The following is a 20556-nucleotide window of genomic DNA, read 5'->3' as shown; positions in this document are numbered from 1 at the left end:
TAGTACAAAGATTTATTCGAAACGCAATGCCAAAAACCATAATCTTAAATTATAATCCTTTTCTGGCTGAATTTTTAGAGTGGTATTTTGACACTCCACAAGCGCTCGAAGAGTTTAAGTCGAGGTACGCTCACGACGACATGTTTGTGCAGTTGACCAATAAAAGTGAATGAAACTTTTCATCTTTTGGATGTTCATTTTGTCATTATCATGCAACTATACTATATTTTTAAAAAATTGGTTTACTGAATATTGACTAGGATCTAATACCTTTATATTTATGTGGTTATATTTCTGATTTTTCTCATATTATAATAAGTTATTGAAAAAGATTTCCTACGGTTCATTTTATCTCATTTTTATTTCTATTTAGAATTTTAGATATTACATTTTTTGTGAATAAAGTTTTCTACCTATTATGCTTCATCGGAGAACTTGATGCCTGTCTTAATTTACCTACCTACTCGCTCTTCTATTTTGAGGTAGGTACCTATGTCTAAGATTTGAAGTGGTTAAGTTGTGCTCCTATAAAAAATATTTTGATTTTCGATTTTGTCTAGACAATTTTATGTAGTGTTGACATTCTGATAATAATGGAATCTCACATGTTGAGAATCCCTGTTCACATGCATGAGTTTCTCTCAACTAGATTCAGTTTTCGAGCAGATCGGTTCAGTTGGGAATTGGGATCAGAGCCCTAGCGAATGATTCCTTATGGAGGGGGGGGGGCAAGAACCAAAAATTTCCAACTGAGTATCATGAATTTCACTACTGTGTCCTAGTGGGCTTTAAAAAAAACTAAAAGTTCTCATGTAATTTTTAAAGGGAGGGGAGAGAATACCTCATTGATAGAGAATACCTCATTGATTTTGTTGAATGTGAGGTTGGATTTTATTAGTAAAATAAAGTAATAAAATGACAATTCATTACTTTTGAAAAATATCATTTTTTTCTTTTTGAATATTTGAACACTTCTTTAATGGGGTTTCAGACATTTTAATGGACAAAAAGAAAATAAACTGGCCCGAGCGAAGCGACGGCTACAAAGCTTTTGAAAATTATATTTTGAGGGGTAAGAAACGATTGTTGTTTTTTTCAATGCGAGGAGATGTATTTTTTGGCTGTGAAATTTTAGAATTTGAAGAATATTTCTTGAGGGGGAATTTCAAGGGCAATGAGCTTTCAAAAATTCATGATTAGAAAGGTGAAAAAAAATGTGTTTTTATAAGATTTTTTTTGGTTTGAACATTTTTTATGAATGTTTGGAATGGAAAAATTATAAAAGGCGGCATCGATATTTTCAATTAATTCATTTAAAAATTTAATGAAACCGTGAAGTTGAACGTTTAATCTCTGAGAATAAAAATTAACATCGCGCAACCAGTGCCACAGTGCAGCCATATTATAGCACTTGAACGCCACGTAATTTTTTGAAATTTGAATACTTAATCGTGAACAAAAAGTGCTTTTAAGGTGGGTTAAACGTGAAAAATCAAGAAACTAAGAAACTTGTTTTCTCAGAAAAGTCCTTAGATTTCGAATTGGCTATTGGTTTTGCTCCCAGTGCGCAAAAATAACGATTTTCGCAACATTAAACTGCTCCTGCGGGCGTAAAAACAATTTTTAAAAAAAATAGTTTTCTGGTTTTTGTTTCCTCGTCTATACCTAATTACCTACTATTGATTACCTAGTCATGTTTTAAAACCAAGCACGAACAAAAAGTTCAAAATTATTATCCGCTTACCCTGCAGTGTATTTTTCCTACGTCTTTTTGAGCAAAAATTGGTACATAGGGACCTCAAAGATGGGGATTTCCCGGATTCGTGGTAATATTAGATCAAATGTGTTCAAAATCATATTCCCAACTGTGTCATGCTGTTTCATTCAAGTACCTACTCTGGAGGTAGGTGAACGGTAAGGAGATCACCAGAACCCAGAGGTGTTTTTGAAGTTTGGCTCATTAGTTTAGGTATAGAAAATGTCTGTAGGTAAGTAAATCTCATTTGAAATGACATGACGACTTAGGGAGAAAATAATCTTAATTGTACCTAATGTAGTTATCTACTCATGTGAAAATTATAAAACTAATTTTTATCAAACTTTTTTTTAATTAGATCGTTTCGATTTCAGATCCCGTCTCAAAATGGCTGATGTGACGTCCAACGTGTACGACCTCTTGTTCCCTAGTCCAGCAGATTTAAAAGAAATCGCCGCCATCTCAATCGCTGTACAACTTTGGCGCCAAGAAATCAACACCCATCGCATGAGAAACACACTGAGTGAGCTGGATCTAGATCAGGATATTTTATCAAGTACCTCAATGCCTCGTATTCCATCCTCAATTTTGTCGGATATCGAAAAATATGTCAAAAGGTTTGGAATGTCAATACAGGCATGGTTGAAATTTCATAAAAGATTATTTAAAAATGAAATTTTCAACGATTTTATTGATTTTGTTGGAGATTTCGACGGCACGATTCATTACGTTAGAACAGCCAAACGAATTGTACGATGCGATAGAGTTGATGACGTCTTAAAATTCAATATCGCTTGTAGGTATTGCTTTGAAGACGATATTTCACGGATTTTTCCCTTGGTATCAGATTATGCGAAGACCTTAAGCATTTCACAATACCGTTATAATCTGCCGTTTTACTGGGTATGCCGGTTGAAAAATCAATTCTACAAGATGCCTGGTCCGAATAATTATGGACAACCTTTCGAGGAAAAAATCCTCGACCATCGAAGTTCTCTCTCGAACTCGAATAATCCTGATCTTGCTTGGTCAGGTGTGGAATACTTTTGGAACCTTCTGAATGCAAACAGTCGGAGGCAAATCGCATTGCCACTACATTATTATGCTGGAAATTTTACTAGGATACTTTGTAGATATTTATTACAAACTTTTGATGAAGTAATGCTTGATCGGTTCATCAAAGGAAAGGCATGTCACGTCCTTACCGAATCATTACACGCTCCTTTGTTCAGAAGCGATAGTCGAAGGCTTTATATCATGGCAACATGGACATTCCTCAAAAACAAAATGGACTCGAGTACTTTTGTTCTTATAGTCGAACGTATTATTGAAATACTGTGTCCTCGACCTCATGCAACCAAGGAAAGTGATAAATCTGTGTATGGAGAGTTGTGGACTACTGCTCCAGATCATTTGAAACAGCATGCAATTCAAACTGTATTCAGGGAAAATTCATTGTTCAAGATAGAACACCGTCCGGAATTAGTTGATGAACGAATAGAGAACGATGCTGATTTATTCGCGTTTTTATATGCTGTACTGTCTGATACATCTGCAGAGGACAGAAGAATATTTTGGGAGATGCATTGGAGCAATTTGATACACTTATTGTTGACAAAGTCGTTGGATCAATTGATGTGCTTGTGCTTCGGTAATGATGAAAACGAAATCATTAAATTTAAACTTGACTCGTTGTCTAAACTGAAAAATATAAAAAATTTATGCTTAGGATTGCTTAGCAAGCGATATTTCGAAGAGCTGAACGACTTTTTGAATTTGTGCTGTCCTAAAGAGAAAGCCCGTAGGAAGTTAAAACGGAACCTACTGAACCATTTCAAATTTACTTACGAGGACGATAAACTCGAGTTTGATCGTTTTAATGAATTTATCGACGATGCTTATGATAATGTCGAACAAAGTGCAGAATTCAAAACTGAGCTTCTATCCTCGCAGTCATACTCGATTAACAATATTTTAGCAGGATACTGTAGAAAGGGCAAGTTTCATCATGCCATACAATTTATCGACGCATTAGCACCTTCTGAGCAGGTTGCACTTGTCATGAAAAGACTTCAAATATATCCCACATTGGAGCAAATGTTACGCGAGTGTCAGTGTACTGCTTTGATTCAGTTTGAAGAACACCAGTTTTTGAATTTTTTACGCGACTGTTTAGGCAGTAATAAAAAAGTTGCACGATTTAAACGGACTTTAAATGCAGACGAAATAGTCCAAACTGCTATTGTAAGCGCGATGAGTGATCAGGACAATTTGAAGTACAATTGTTTTCTGGTGGAGTTCCTAGAGTGGTATTTCGTCACTCCGCAGGAACTCGATGAGTTTTGGTCAAGGTATGCTGATGACGAAGTTTTTGTGCTATTGACCACTGAAAATGAATAAGAGTTGCTTATTGTTTTAACTTGTTTAGTCTAACAATTGTTATTAGGTATGTAATATGTAAACTTACTATATGACGTTTAAAAATGGATAGTTTCGTCACTCACTGTCTATTGTTTAGTTCGGGGAATTAATTAAATAATACCTACCTATGAAATATTTCATGATGGCGAATCATACATACCAATATTTTCTGCCGAAAGTACTTTTAAAATTTTAATTTCTGATTTATATTTATATTTTTTGACAATAAAGTCTTACAGAAACAGAACTTGATGTCATATTCTTTATGGGGGGGGGGGTCCACTTGAAAATGACCGGAGTAAATGTTTGCCATGATCTCACACAGGTTTTATGTGGGTATTGTGCATACCACAAATGGATTAGGGTGGATAGTGAAAAACAAAAGATGTCCCTTTCCTTTAACACCCCAGGATAAACAATTTGATAGATTTCCAAAATTATCAAGCAAGATATAATTCATTTTCGAAAACAAGAAAATCTTCAAAATGATTTATGCTGATTTCCAAAACCAAATTTAAAGAAGCAAACGTAAACAAAAGGTTTAGTCGATAGAAACTGGCTATGAAATTTTATAACCTTAGAATTTTCCTAGTTCCGTCCAATTTTTTTTTTTAGAACCCGCCAAGGAAAAATTTAAGCGCAGCATTTCATTCTTTTTTTCGATAAATTTGGGAATTCACACCCAAAAAATGTTCACATTGCGACAAAATTAGAATGAAACAAGTTTCATTTTTTTTTAATTTTATTTTTAAAGAGTTTCGGAGAAAAATTTTCTTTTTAAAAACTATAATTTTTGAAATTTTTTTACAATTTACAAAATTCTAATTTTTCTGAAATTAAAAACATCTCTATTTTGGATGGCGAAGGGCAAAAGCGCAAAAATTTTGAAAAAGTGGTGAAATCTCATTTTTGAATTTGAATGAAATACATGTACTTAGGCACTGTTCAAAATCAAATTGAGTAGGCATAAATGTGACGTTAAGCTAGCACAGGACCCATTTGGTCGGTTACACGCTTTTTTACTATGCAGGTATACCTGAAAACAAGAAAAAAAATCCCACCGCTGAAAAATAGATCAAATTGCTTGAAGATAATCATAATAGTTTAAATTTTTGTCACGAAAGATTAATGTTATACTGAGGAGAAGGAGATATGTACTGACATTTAACATTTTTTTTTAGCTAAGATGACGTAAAATTCATTTTTCTGGAAGTTTTTGATAATGAACTTTTTTCATTTTTGAAATTGAAAATGATTTTCTCGCCGATTTCTGCTAGTTTTGAGTTCGGATCACTATCACTTCCTCTCTTAAATCAATTCATTTATGTAACACCTGGTGACCGTAATTGAATTTTGTTTAAATTTTAAATTTTTTTTATTTCTGTCCTCAATAAATGTGATTAAAAATTGAGCAAATTGGTCCGTTAGAATTGGTAACCTTCCCAAGATTGGTCGTAATTTTAGATTGGGTGTGCTCTCAATCTGCATCAAATATAAGCAACTTCAATAAAACCATACTTCAATTATGCCAGGTTGTATAAGGATGGTGAAGGGGATGAGAAGGATGGTTTTGAGATTAAGAATGATAATTTTCAGGGATGGTGTCTGTCTCCTTAACTTGAGAATTTTAGCGAGTGACTTTCAAATTCGCAAAGATATCAATGAGATAATAAACCTATATAAACATATTTTAGTGTACCTACCTAGTTGCATACTTACCTATGTAAAGATTTCGAGTCTTATTTCGACATAGTTCTTCTGATCCGATCATTTGAATTTCAGAGCTCATCCATTGACGACTTAATAAGAAAATAATCCCAAGTGCTTTTTTTTATCTATTTATGTGAATATTTTGAACACATTTTGACGCGAATCTTCTGATTAGATCATTTCGATTTCAGATCCCATCGAATAATGGCTGAAGTGACAACCTACGTGTACGACCTTTTGTTCCCTAGTCCACCAGATTTGAAAGAAATCGCTACCATCTCGATCGCTGTAAAACTGTGGAGCCAAGAAATTAACACCCATCGCATCAAAAACACTCTGAGTGAACTGAATCTAGAAAAGGATATTTTAGCGACTACCTCAATGCCTCGTATTCCATCCTCGATTTTGTCGGATATTGAAAAATATGTCAAAAGGTTTGGCATGTCAATTCAAGCATGGTTGAAATTTCATGAGCCATTATTCAAAATTGAAATTTTCAACGATTTTATTGATTTTGTTGGAGATTTCGATGGTACAATTCATTACGTTAGAACAGCCAAACGAATTGTACGATGCGATCGAGTTGATGACGTCTTAAAATTCGATATCGCTTGTGAGTATTGCTTTGAAAACGATATTTTGCGGATTTTCCCCTTAGTATCAGATCATGTGAAGACGGTAAGCATTTCACAATACCGTTATGGTCTCCCGTTTTATTGGGTATGCCGGTTAAAAAATCAACTTTACAAGATGCCTGATCCAGATTACTATGGACTTACTTTCGATGAACGAGTCCTCAGCCCTCCTACTTTTTACCTCCCCTCGACTGCAGATTCTGGTCTGGCTTGGTCATGTGTAGAATACTTTTGGAATCGTCTGGATGCAAACAGTCGAACGCGAATTGCAATACCAATAAGAAGTTATCATAAAGCACAATTTAATAGGATAATTTGTAGATATCTGATACAAACTTTCGATGAAGTATTGCTTGATCGCTTCATCAAAGAAAAGGCATGTCACATCCTTACCGAATCATTGCTCCTTCCCTTGTTCAGAAACGATAGTCGAAGGCACTATATCATGGCAACATGGACATTCATCAAAAACAAAATGAACCCTAGTACTTTTTTCCTCATAGTCGAAAATATAATTGAAAAACTGTGTCCTCGAAATCCTCGATCTTATTCAACTAAGGAAAGTGATAAATCTGTGTATGGAGAGTTGTGGACTACTGCTTCAGATCATTTAAAACAGCATGCTATTCAAAATATTTTCGGGGAACCGACATTGTTTAAGAGATATTACGGTCAGGAATTCGTTGATAAACGAGCAGAGATAGATGCTGATTTATTTGCGTTTTTATATGCTGTACTGTCTGATACATCTACTGAGTACAGGATAATATTTTGGAGGACACATTCGAACAATTTGATTCATTTATTGTTGGCAAAGTCGTTGGATCAATTGATGAGCTTGTGCTTTGGTAATAATGAAAACGAAATCGTCAAATTTAAACTTGACTCATTGTCTAAAATGAAAAATGTAGGAAAAATATGCTTAGGATTACTTAGTGAGCGAAATTTCGAAGACCTGAACGACTTTTTGAATTTTTGTTGTCCTAATGAGCGAACCCGTCGAAAATTAAAACGATACGTACTGAAACATTTTAAATTCACTTACGCAGACTGTAAACTTGCGTATGACCATTTAAATGATTTCATCGACGATGCTTATGATAACGTTAATCAATCTGCCGAATTCAGAACTCAGCTTCTGACCTCGCAGTCACATTCAATCAACGAAGTTTTCACATCGTACTGTAAAGAGGGCCGCTTTCATCATACTATAAAGTGTATCGACGCATTAGCACCTTCTGAGCAGGTTGCGCTCGAGGTGAAAAGACTTCAAATATATCCTCTATTGCAGCAAATGTTACGCGAGCGTACTGCTTTGATTCAGTTTGAAGAGCACCAGTTTTTGAATTTTTTGCGTGACTGTTTAGGCAGTGATGATAAAATTGCACGATTCAAAGAGACTTTAAATGCTGACGAAATAGTCAAAAATACTATTGTAAGGGCGATGGGTAAACCGTACAACTTGAAGTACAATTGTTTTCTGGTGGAGTTCCTAGAGTGGTATTTCATCACTCCGCAGGCGCTCGATGAGTTCAGATCAAGGTATGCAGATGACGAAGGGTTTGTGCGGTTGACCACTAAAAATTAATAATATTTGCTTCTTGTTTCCATTTTTATTGGTTTAACGATTGTTATTATATAGGTAACTTATGTAAACTTACCATGAACAAATATTACTAGATACCACTTATCGCAAGTGTAGAATATAGATGTATACCTGTTTGTATTTTGTGTGCTAGGCAGCGTTCAATGATGGATATGTAATTTCGTCCTTCACTACCTATCGAGTGTATATCGGCTCAAATAACTTACATAATATCGAATGTACCTACTTTAAAATTTTGATTTCTGTTTTAATACGTATGTACCTATATTTTTTAAGAATACAGTTTCACAGAACTTAATGTCTCATTTTTGTTTTTCTTTGTTTTTCGTTTTCTTTACCTAACTACCTACCTACCTACCTACCTACCTACCTACCTACTTAGAAGAAAGCCGGAGCAAATGTATACTATGTGAATTGTGCATATCACATAGGTATAGATTTGGGTGGATCGCAAAAAAAAAGGAAGATTTTTGACCAAATTCGGCAGAGACCTTCATTTCCAGTTGAAAGTCACCCAGAAAAATTTTTAGCTCCGGAGGCGCCCTTCAGGGGACATGAGGATTCTTTTTTCAAAATGAGGGGCATTTTCGAAAAGAAAAAAAAAATTTTTTTACTGCATGCAGCTCCAGTTTTGGGGAAAATGGCCCAAATCCAAATGATAGTAGATACTAGATAGGTACGTAGATATTTGATTTTCTGAGTCGACCACCATTGCAATGAAAATCCAAGACCATTTTCAGGGTTCAACTGTTTTTGAGTGAACTCGAATTGTAAAAATATTTTCTTCTCAAATGTTTTGCATTAAATATGTCAAAAACGCGGGGAAATATCATTTCTAAAGTAGTGAGGATATTTTGGAATACAGTAATGCCAATTTTTTGGTAATTATTGCCGATTTCAAAAAGTCGAGAAAAATACTGGGCAAAAACTCAACTATAAAATTTCAGTTTTAAAAAATTAGCAATAATAGTAAAAAATTGATATCTCTGCATTTTAAAATACGTCACCTTAAAGGAAACGGCGTGTATGTCCTTAAAAAAAAAAAAAAAAAAAAAACGATTTTACGCATCACTGATAAGGTTTAGATATGCTCGGAAGGGTTCGTTGAGTCCTGACTGAACATCAGTTAGCTTTGTGGATCTTCCGTGGTTCACTTTTACTACACTTAGATGCAAATTTTTCATTTCAGGGCATCCCAGAATCTTATCAGTAACGCAAAAAGACGATTATTTTTTATGGACATACACGCCGTTGATGCCTTTAAGGTGACGAATATTTCCTTAGAAATTATCTTTCGATGTCTCGAGGAACTTGATGCGATATTATTTGAGAAGAAAATATTTTCAAAACACATATTTTCCCATAATTGAGCGGGTTTTAAATTCGTAATCATTACCAAACACTGAAAATGGTCATGGATTTTGATGGCAATGGTGTATCTCAAATAGATATTTTGGAAATGAGCCATTAGATAGATTTCCAAACTGGTTATCAAGCAAAATGTTGAACAGAAAAATCAATTTAAGCCATCACTCACTTTCTAAAACAAGAACACCCTCAAAAGGGTCTATGCTGATTTCCAAAACCAAATTTAAAGAAGCAGACAAAAAAATGCTCCGTCGATAGAAACTGACTATGAAATTTTATCACCTAAAATTATTCTAGTTTCCTCCTGTAAATCTTGTTTAATTAAATTCTATCAATTTCACACTAGTTTTCAAAAATTTTCCTGTATTCCTACATACTCAATAAAAGTGACAAGAACATGCAGTTGATGTCAATTTCATCATTAAGTCGTAGGTATACGTACCTAGTGTATAAAAAAAAAACAATTTTCAATTTCGGAATACCTAATTGTGAACTTAATGAATGATTGGCTCTTTTTTTTCAACTTGGCGGTTTTTTTATTTATAAAGCTTTTCTTTAAGGGGATATTACTGGGGACGAAGGACATATTCATTTGCATATATTTTTCTGAGATTAAATAGGGAATATCCACGGAAATTTTCAAGAATGGTGTCTCCTTCTGTGAGTCACACTCCAATACGCGAAGATATCACTCAAGTATTAAACCTATATGAACATATTTTAGTGTAGTCAAAGTTACACCTACTTACATATGCGAAGATTTTGTGACTTATTTCGAGATGAGTCTTCTGATTCGATAGTATGAATTTCAGAGCTCATCTTGAGAGCTCATCCCAATAGTGGTATTATCCACTTACATACCTATGCGATTATTTTGAAACATATTTTGACGCCAGTCATCTGATTTGATCGTTTCGATTTCAGATCCCATCTCAAAATGGCTGAAGTGACGACCAACGTGTACGACCTATTGTTTCCCAGTCCACCAGATTTAAAAGAAATCGCCGCTATCTCAATCGCTGTAGAAATTTGGCGCCAAGAAATTAACACCCATCGCATCAAAAACACACTGAGTGAACTGGATCTAGAAAAGGATATTCTGTCGAATACCTCAATGCCTCGTATTCCATCCTCTATTTTGTCGGATATTGAAAAATGTGTCAAAAGGTTTGGCATGTCGATACAAGCATGGTTGGAATTTCATGGGGAACAATTTAGAAATGAAATTTTCAACGATTTCATTGATTTTGTTGGAGATTTCGACGGTACGATTCATTATGTTAGAACGGCCAAACGAATGATACTGTGCGATCGAGTTGATGACGTCTTAAAATTCAATATCGCTTGTAGGTATTGCTTTGAAGACGATATTTTACGGATATTTCCCTTGGTATCAGATTATGTCAAGACGTTAAGCACTTCACAACGCCGTTATGGTTGTCAGTTTTACTGGGTATTCCAGTTGAAAAATCAGCTATACAAAATGCCGGATTTAGGTTATTATGGACAATATAATTTCGAGGAACAAATCGTCGCCCCTTCTAGGTTTACCATACACTTGCCTTGTTATCGTCTGGCTTGGTCTGGAGTGGAATACTTTTGGAATCGTCTGGATGCAAACAGTCAAATGCGAATCGCAATGTCAGGAAATTCTTATCCTGCACATTTTTCTAGAATACTTTGCAGATATTTGATACAAAATGTTGATGACGTATTGCTTGATCGGTTCATCAAAGTGAAGGCATGTCACATCCTTACCGAATCATTGCACATTCCTTTGTTCAAAAACGATAGTCGAAGGCTTTATATTATGGCAACATGGACATTCCTCAAAAACAAAATGAACACGAGTACCTTTGTCCTCGTAGTTAAAAATATTATTGAAAAACTATGTTATAGATCTTATGTAACCAAGGAATGTGATGAATCTGTGTATGGAGAGTTGTGGACTACTGCTCCAGATCATTTGAAACAGCATGCTATTCAAACTATTTTCAGGGAAAATTCATTGTTTAAGAAGTATGACGGTCCAGAATTCGTTGATGATCGAAAAAAGATAGATGCTGGTTTATTCGCGTTCCTAAATTTTGTACTGTCTGATGCATCTGCTGAGGACAGGAGAATATTTTGGAGGACACATTCGTGCAATTTGATTCACTTATTGTTGTTAAATTCGTTGGATCAATTGATGAGCTTGTGCTTTGATAATGATGAAAACGAAATCGTCAAATGTAAAATCGACTCGTTATCTAAACTAAGAAATATAAGAAAGATATGCTTAGGATTTCTTAGCAAGCGATATTTCGAAGACCTAAACGAGTTTTTGGATTTTTGTTGCCCTAATGAGCGAACTCGTAGAAAATTAAAACGAGATATACTGAAACATTTCAAATTCACTTCCGAGGACAGTAAACTTGAGTACGACCATTTAAATGATTTCATCAACGATGCCTATGATAACGTTAATCAAACTGCAGAATTCAGAACTCGGCTTCTGTCCTCGCAGTCACACTCAGTTAGCCAAGTTTTCGGATTTTACTGTATAACGGGCAGCTTTCATCATGCTATGCTGTTTATCGACAAATTGGCACTTTCTAAGCAGGTTGCACTTGATGCAAAAAGACTTCAAGTGTATCCCCTATGGCAGCAAATGTTACGCGAGCGTGCTGCTCTGATTCAGTTCGAAGAAAACCAGTTTTTGAATTTTTTGCGTGACTGTTTGGGCAGCGATGCTGAAATTGCACGATTCAAACAGACTTTAAATGCAGACAAAATAGTCCAAAAAGCTATTGTAAGCGCGATAGATAGCCCGGCCAATTTGAAATACAATTGTTTTCTGGTGGAGTTCTTAGAGTGGTATTTCATCAATCCGCAGGCACTTGATGAGTTTATGTCAAGGTATGTCGAGGACGAAGTGTTTGTGCTGTTGACCACTAAAAATGAATAAGATTTGCTTCTTGTTTCAGCTTTTATTAGGTGGTTTAACGATTATTATTAGGTAATCATTCATTATCGAGTGTTTCGGGTCAAATATCTTGTGTCAAATGTACTTATAAAATTTTGGTTTCTAATTTACCTATAAATATTTATATTTTTGAGAATAAAGTTTGCTATATGTAATACGCCGACATCACAGAACTTATTGTCATTATTTTTTTCTTCTTTTATTACTATGTACTTCAAAAATAGCCGAAAGAAAATATTTGCTATGATCTAACACAAATTTTTTATACACATACATAGTATATGAATATTGTATTGTGCATATCACAATGGATTAGGGGACCGCAAAAAAAAACAGATATCGGAAAATTTTGACCAAATTCTGCAGAGACTTTCATTTTCTTCATTTTCTGTTGAAAGTCAATCCGAAAAAATGTTAGCTCCGGAGACGCCCTTCAGTGGGCATAAAGATCTTTAAAGAGAGTGGCATTTTCGAAAAAAAAAAAAAAATGTTTTTTTACTGTAGCTCCTGTTTTGGGGAAAATGGCCCAAACCCAAAAGATAGTACATACATGCCTAGGTATTCGATATTTTGAGTCGACCTAGACCATTGCGCCCAAAATCCAAGATCATTTTTAGGGTTCAATTATTTTGGGGTGAATTCGAGTTTTGAAAACAATAATCTCAAATGTTCTGCATTAAATGTGCCAAAAACAAGGGAAATCATCATTTCTGTAGCTGGAAGAATATTTTTATAAAAAATTCCCACCACTGCAAAGTGGATGAAATTATAATTTATGTAGATCAACATTTTGACGAAAATATTCATATACGAGTAGGTAATACTGAACTGAAGTTTTAAGTGTTACGTTGGCTTTTTTAGCTGTGTTCAAAATGAATTGAATCAACTAGCAAGGGAACCCTTCCACGTGATAATCTCCGATTTGAATAAAACTTAGGCTGGTGGAAAAAAGACCTCAAAAACCCCACCCCCGCAATTTTCAGCTGCTGAAGTTGATTTTTTGTTTTTTGACGAGTGTGTTTGAAGTTTTGTGTACACAGGTAAAGTTGTTCGAACTTTAGCATGAAACATTTCAAATTCGGTTACGACGACAATAATTTTTCGTATGACGGTTTGAACGATTTTATCAACAATGCTTATGGAAACATCAATCAAACAGCAAAATTCAGAACTCGGCTTCTGTCCTCGCCGGCGTCCCACTCAATTAACATAGTTTTCGAATTATTCTATAAAGCGGGCAGTTTTCATCATGCTATACAGTTTATCGACGCATTGGCACCTTCTGAGCAGGTTGCGCTTGACGTGAAAAAATGTCAAATATTTCACTTATTGCAGCATAAGTTACGTGAGCGGCGTAAAGCTTTGATTCAGTTTGAAAAACACCAGTTTTTGAAGTTTTTGCGTGATTGTTTGGACAGTGATGATAAAATTGCACGATTCAAAGAGACTTTAAATGCTGACGAAATAGTCCAAAATGCTATTGTAAGCGCGATGGGTAAACCGGATATTTTGAAATACAATTATTTTCTGGTGGAGTTCCTAGAGTGGTATTTCATTACTCCGCAGGCGCTCGATGAGATTAAGTCAAGGTATGCTGATGACGAAGTATTTGTGATGTTGACCACTAAAAATGAATAAGATTTGCTTCTTGTTTCGACTATTATTAGTTTAACGATTATTATTAGGTATTAACATGTAAACCTATGCCACGAGCTAATACATACATATTAAGGGTAGAGGCACCAAATATGGACCACTTTTTTTTGGAGGATTGCGACTTGAAAACTAAGTATAGGGTGTATTAGAAACCTCCACAAAGGCTTAAGACGAAACAAAACCTTCAGGGGTGAAGGTCAACTTTCAGTATGTTTTTTTTTATTATTGAGTGACGAGTGTCAAAATGAACGTTCAAAATTTTGGATGCCTAATATGGACTATTGGACCACCTATAAAATTTTGAAATAAACATACCTTTACATTTTTCCAAACGTCATATTTATTTGTAGAAATGAATAAAAAAAACGTATTCTAAGCAGTGCAGGTTAATTTTGAATATTTTTTTTAAATTGTTGAATGACAAGTGTCAAAATGACTATTCAAAATTTTGGACGCCTAATATGGACCACTTAAGGAATTTTAAAATGAACATATTTTTACGTTTCAAAACATCATATTTATTTTGTAGAAATGAATAAAAAAAGTATTTCAAGCATTTCCTTTTTCAGCAGCTGTAAGTAAGAAATGATGAAAATGAGTAAAAAAATTCAATATCACAAGTGGTCCATATTAGCACACCCCATAAAAAAATTTTGCACCAAAAATTTCTGTACTTACATACCCTAATTTTTAGCAAGAACTGATCACTCCAGCAGAAACTAGAAGTACGTCCTTTTTTGATATTATAAACGTCAATAACATTTAGAAAATTACACCACAATTATATTTTAATAAAAGTTGAAAAACACACTAAAAAAATGTTCAGTGTCTGAAAACAGTTTCTTGTAAATTTCTCAGCGAGTTTTGACATTTACAGTTGTAATTTTGGTCTCATTCGTTTTTTTGGTGAAAAATACATTTGAAAACATTTTTTCCTGACAGGTTGCGCTATAATTACCGACGAGAACGGGTGCTAGTCCATATTGCGGACTGGTCCATAATTGGTGCCCTTACCCTTATCACTCATCACAAGTACGACCTATAGATACCTGCTTGTATTTTGTTTGTGTTCAAAGATGGATAATTTCATCATTTATCTACTATCGATTGTTTCGGCTCAAATATCTTATGTCGAATATACTTTTAAAATTTTATTTCTAATTTATAAATACCTATACCTAAGTACTTACGTATTTTATATTTTTTTAGAATAAAGTTTCACAGAAATTGATGTCTCATTTTTTTCTTCCTATATTCTTCTCTTTTTTTTTGGACCTACTAAGTATGCGTGGTGCATATCACAAATGGATTAAAAAAAATGTTGAAAGATTTTGAACAAACTCGCCAGAGACATTCTTTTTCAGTTGATGGGACATAAGAAGCGACTTCAAAGAGAAATACATTTTCGATTTTTTTTAAACGTATTTTTTTCTGCAACTCCTGCTTTGTGGAAAATGTCTCAAATCTTACATGTACTTATTTGATATTCTGAGTCGACCTGGACCATTGCGATCAAAATCCAATACCATTTTTAGGGTTCAACTATTTTTGGGTGAATTCGAGTTTTGAAAACGTTTTCTTCTCAAATGTTTTGTATTAAATGTGTCAAAAACATGGAAAGATATCATTTCTGTAGCTTGAAGAATATTTTGGTTACACTAATGCCAATTTGTTGGCCATTCTTACGAATTTCAAAAAGTCGAAAAAAATGCCGGGTAACAACTTAACGATCAAATTTCTGCAGGTTTATAAAATTGGTAATGATGATCAAGAAATTGGTATTATCTTTGCATTTTAAAATATTTCCTCAATTTTAGAAATTAAGCATATCTTTCAATGTCTTGAGGAACTTGATGCGAAATATTTGAGAAGAAAATATTTTCAAAATACAAAAATGAGCTCATTCTTTTGATCAGAATATTTATGAGGAAAACAGTCAAAATATCAAAACTTTTTTGTTTGTAGGGAAAACTTTGAAATTTGCACGAGTGGTTATATCTTGTGCAAAACCACCCCCTCCCCCCTCAACAATTCTGAAGTTTTCTTCTTCAGAAATGAAACAAATAAATTTTTATTTAAAAAAAAATAAAAACAATTATTCTTCCCAGAGGAGAATGATTTGAATCTGATTAGGTCTGAAGGGATGTCATCCGATCAAAACTCACATCTGATTCAAGGAATGTTCGGATCTGATCAGGATTGCTCTGGTTTAATCAATTAGATCTGATTAGCTGATCAGGTCAAATTGGGTCCATAGAATGTATAGATTTAATCAAATATGATCTAATCCAATCCAATGCTGCTGATTTATGAGAAACTGAAGAGAAGTAGATCTGCAGAGCAGAAAATTTCTCACTTGTAGAAGGACTAATATGATTGATTTTTCGGGTGGAAGGTGTTCTGAAGATATTTAAATCAAGGATTACCACAGAGTTCAACTTGAATATAGATTTTTGTGATGAAGATTTCATCTCAAAAAATCAAAAACCTCCATGAAAATTGTCTTTCAATTTCATGAGAATGTTCCATTGGTGGTAGTGTGATGTGATGAAAAAGTGGCTAGATGCAGTTTTTCCCACTTTGACAAATAAATTTCGAAATCTCTGCACGTGCTAAGCTTGAGCATATTTTAGTTGACTTGCCTACTATAAGTATTCTATAATTTAAAATTTTCTGTCATATTTTGACACAATTTAACCGATTCAATAATTTCGGTTTCAGATCTGATCTCAAGATGGCTGAAGTGCAGAGCAAAGTATACGACATTTTGTTTCCTAGCCCACCTGCTTTGAAAGAAATCGTTTCCATCTCAATAGCTGTACAACTATGGCGCCAAGAAATCAACTCGCATCGAATTAAAAACATTTTGGACAAGCTGGATTTAGGAAAGAATATTTTACCGAGTAGCTCGATGTCTTCTGTACAGTTTGCAGAACTATCAATGATCGAGAAATATATCAAACAAGTCGGACTTGCAATTCAACAATGGCTGGGTCATCATTTTAATCGAGACTTATTCAATAAAGAAATCTTCAACGATTTCATCGATTTTGTGGGTGATTTCGATGGTTCCATTCATTATGTTCGGACAGCCAGACGAATTGTACAATGCGCTAAACTTGATGAAATATTGAGATTCAAAATTGCTTGCACGTATTGCTTCGAAGATGATATTTTACAAATTTGGCCTTCGGTATCGACTCGAGTTGATTTGATGAATACTGTATTCAACATGAATCCGGAACTGTATTACTGGATATGTCGGTTGTATAACCAACTATACAAGTTACCACGCTCCAACGTTGCTGGACAGTCTGCGGAAGAAAACGTTTTTCGAACTTCTTTTTCTCCTTGGTCGTTTATGGAATATTTTTGGAATCTGTTGGATAGTGATAGTCGAATGCGAATTGCTGCAGATCCTCCTCTATCTTTCCCTAAAATGTTTTGCAGATTTTTACTGCCGAAATTTAACGAAGCGGAGCTTGATAAATTCGTTAATACGAAGTGGTATACGGTAATCTGTTCATTACTGCCTTGTGATGATGAAGAGATAGAATATACGATAGAGCCGCATCGTTTTGTTAACGACGACGGCCAGAATAGAGGCCTTCATGTCAAGGCAGCTTGGACACACATCAAAGATAAAATAAGCGGAGATGGGGGTTTCTACTTGGTTCGAGAAATCATTCGAAAGATGTGCTATTCAGCGCGTCCAATTGATACATCTGCCTACTGCGAGATATGGAAAATTGCGCCAGATCATTTGAAACGTCATGCCCTTGGAGCTATTTTGTTAGAAAAGGATTTGTTTCAAAGAAAAAGATATTTGGAACGCTTAACATATCAAGATGGCTCATTTTCATTCGATTTTGTATTCATCATACTGTCAGATGCGTCAGCCGAAGAAAGGAGCTTGTTCTGGAATAAACATTGGCGTAATTTGATTCGCATATTTCGGACAACATATTTGGATCAACTGATGAGCTTGTGCTTTAGTAATCAAAGTGAAATCATCAATTTTAAATTGAACTCGTTCGCTGGAGATCAAAATTTACGAAGAAAATGCGGAGCATTATTCAAAGAGCAGTCTTTAGAAGAACTAATCAAGTTTTTGAATTTTTGTTGGCTTGATGAGCAATCTCGTAGAAGTATTCAGCAAGACTTGCTACGCCAAAATTTAAAGATAAGTTACAGTACCACGGGTGGATTATCGCCCCTATTGAGTGATTTCGTAAATGATTCTTTTGACGACGTCAGTCTCGCCGTTGATTTCAAAACTCAGGTGCTATTTTCTCGTCAAACTATTGCAAAAATTAATGATTTTGCAACGAACCTGAACCAGTTTCATTATGTCTTACAATTTATTGACTTATTAGCATCATCAGAGCAGGTTGCGTGTGATTTTAAAAAGATCCATGTATATCCTGTACTGGAGCGAAACATACGGCGAGGTTCATTTTGGGGAATTGAAATACACGATTTTTCCATTTTCTTACGCGACTGTTACGGTAGTGATGACGATATTGCAAGATTCAAAAAGACTTTATCTGTGAACTCGATTGTCCGAAGGGTAATTCGAGAAACTATTCCAGCGCTTGGTTCGAAATTCAACTCTTTTCTAGTTCACTTTTTAGAATGGTATTTCATTACTCCTCAGGCGCTCGAAAAGTTCAAGTCGAAATATGTTGATGATGAAGATTTTGTGCTGTTGATTACAAAAAGTGATTAAATACCCAAACCTAGCTTACATTTTCAATGCAAAATTGTCTTAAGTTTTGGCCAATGGTATTGGAACTGTGTGGAAATGTTACGAAATTGGCGTGATTCATTACGAATTTAAGTACGTACCTCTAATATTTTATTATTAAATTTGTTTTAAAAAATAAATACTTACCTATGTTTATATGTATAAGTAATTATGAATATAATTATTATTATTGTAATAATTATAATATAATTATTTAATTTATTTAATTACCTACTTACAAATTTTTTGAAAATTTTTCATTTCTGGGCAAAATTCTTTCAACACTTTTTTCTTAAAAGAACCCCCCTTCCTTCGACCCCCCCAAACAATATTGTTTTTATAACTCCGAAGTTTTAAAAAAATTAAATATATTGTAAGATTTATTTTTATAATGGTACTTAGATATACTTATTTTTTATATCGAAAAACTATTCATTATTACACCCACTCATCGGAAACGACCTCTTCTTTCTCTGTTTCAAGTGTTTTCAGCCCATGTACCATCAGTTTTAGCCCAACTCCCAAAATGCTATAAACATTGACTGATCAGTGATCTTACGAGTACTAAAGTTGCATAAATTTTACTTATAGGTATGTAGGTAAGTACATAATGTGTATTATGGATTTTTGGAAACTGTATTATCTACATGAAGGATGCTACTTGATCTAACTAAGTATTTGCAACGAAGATAAGGTATCAAAAATGAAAATGCCTATCCGGAAAAAAATAAATTGTTGTGAGGCTGGAGAAGATTTTTCAGGATTTGTAAACCGGTTCCTCTTGGTCGGATGATTGAAGATTACACCTAGATAGTGGGTAGGTAGTAGGTACCTACATATAGACAGACTACGTATTCTATTCCACCAAGGAATAAATTCCTTTCACCAGTAAATTAGGCTACCCATTCTTGAGTACTATTGTATGTATGTGTGTTTGCCTAGTCCCAAGATTGATGGGATCGAGTTAATTTTCACAAAAGTGATACAACTATTATCAAACGTTAGACTTACGATATAAAAATTTTTAATTGAAAATAACAAAAAAGAACAAAGCAAAAAAAAACAAAAACAGATTGAAAGAGAAAGAATAAAAAATGAAAGAAAAGAGAAGTAGGTTATAATAATAAAGTAGGTAGTCTTCTGCGTAATCACAGGAGAAGTATCCGAACCAGCAGAAAAATAGTACTACACTAGCCAAGATTTCGTGTACCTACCTGCTGAAGTTGTTTTTTTGATTTTTGGTGAATTTTTGAAGATCAAATGGTGAAAAAACATTGAAATTTTATGATTTCATATCATGGATGATATGTTTTTTGTTCAAGTTAATTCAATGCGTAGAATTTCAAGTTGACAAAAAAGTCTGACAAAATGGCAAAAAGTCATTCTGGAAAGTTTGACATCAAGTATTTTAGCAATTCTTTAATTTTTTTTTCAAGTTTTTGAAAGTCAGACTCTATGTCTAGAAGCCCACTTCAATCTGAGTGAAAATTTCAGAAATTAGTGACTTTTTTTTTAAAAGTAAGTTTTCCCCCCAAATTTTTAAAAGTTAGATATTATATTGTAGATACAATCAGTTTTTTTTTGTTTATAAGTAAAGTAGTTTTCAAGAGTTTAAAATGTACCTATCAAAGTGTCAGAAATCGACCACTATTTCGAAGTTTTTAAAAATCTGACATAATGGCAATAATTTAT

At 34.2% G+C, this 20556-nt stretch overlaps 1 protein-coding gene across 3 annotated transcripts in view; it reads left to right on the top strand.

Moving 5' to 3' along the window:
- Window positions 1-19381, top strand: part of LOC135840818 (uncharacterized) — a 123520-nt gene extending 104139 nt beyond the window's left edge. The window contains exon 3 of one of the 3 annotated variants that reach the window (XM_065357529.1): window positions 16839-19381. In XM_065357529.1, coding sequence (XP_065213601.1) covers window positions 16852-18846 — 1995 coding nt within the window. In that variant the 5' untranslated portion in view covers window positions 16839-16851 and the 3' untranslated portion in view covers window positions 18847-19381. Of the gene's footprint in view, window positions 1-2130; window positions 4418-10420; window positions 12625-16838 lie in introns of those variants that run through there. The other 2 variants (XM_065357527.1, XM_065357526.1) reach the window with 2 other exon arrangements.
- Window positions 19382-20556: the final 1175 nt, after the last annotated feature.

The sequence above is a fragment of the Planococcus citri genome, chromosome 3 (assembly GCF_950023065.1).
Source record: "Planococcus citri chromosome 3, ihPlaCitr1.1, whole genome shotgun sequence".
NCBI lineage: Eukaryota > Metazoa > Arthropoda > Insecta > Hemiptera > Pseudococcidae > Planococcus > Planococcus citri.
The sequence above is the reverse complement of the archived record's forward strand: the minus strand, read 5'-3'. Positions and strand labels throughout refer to the sequence as shown.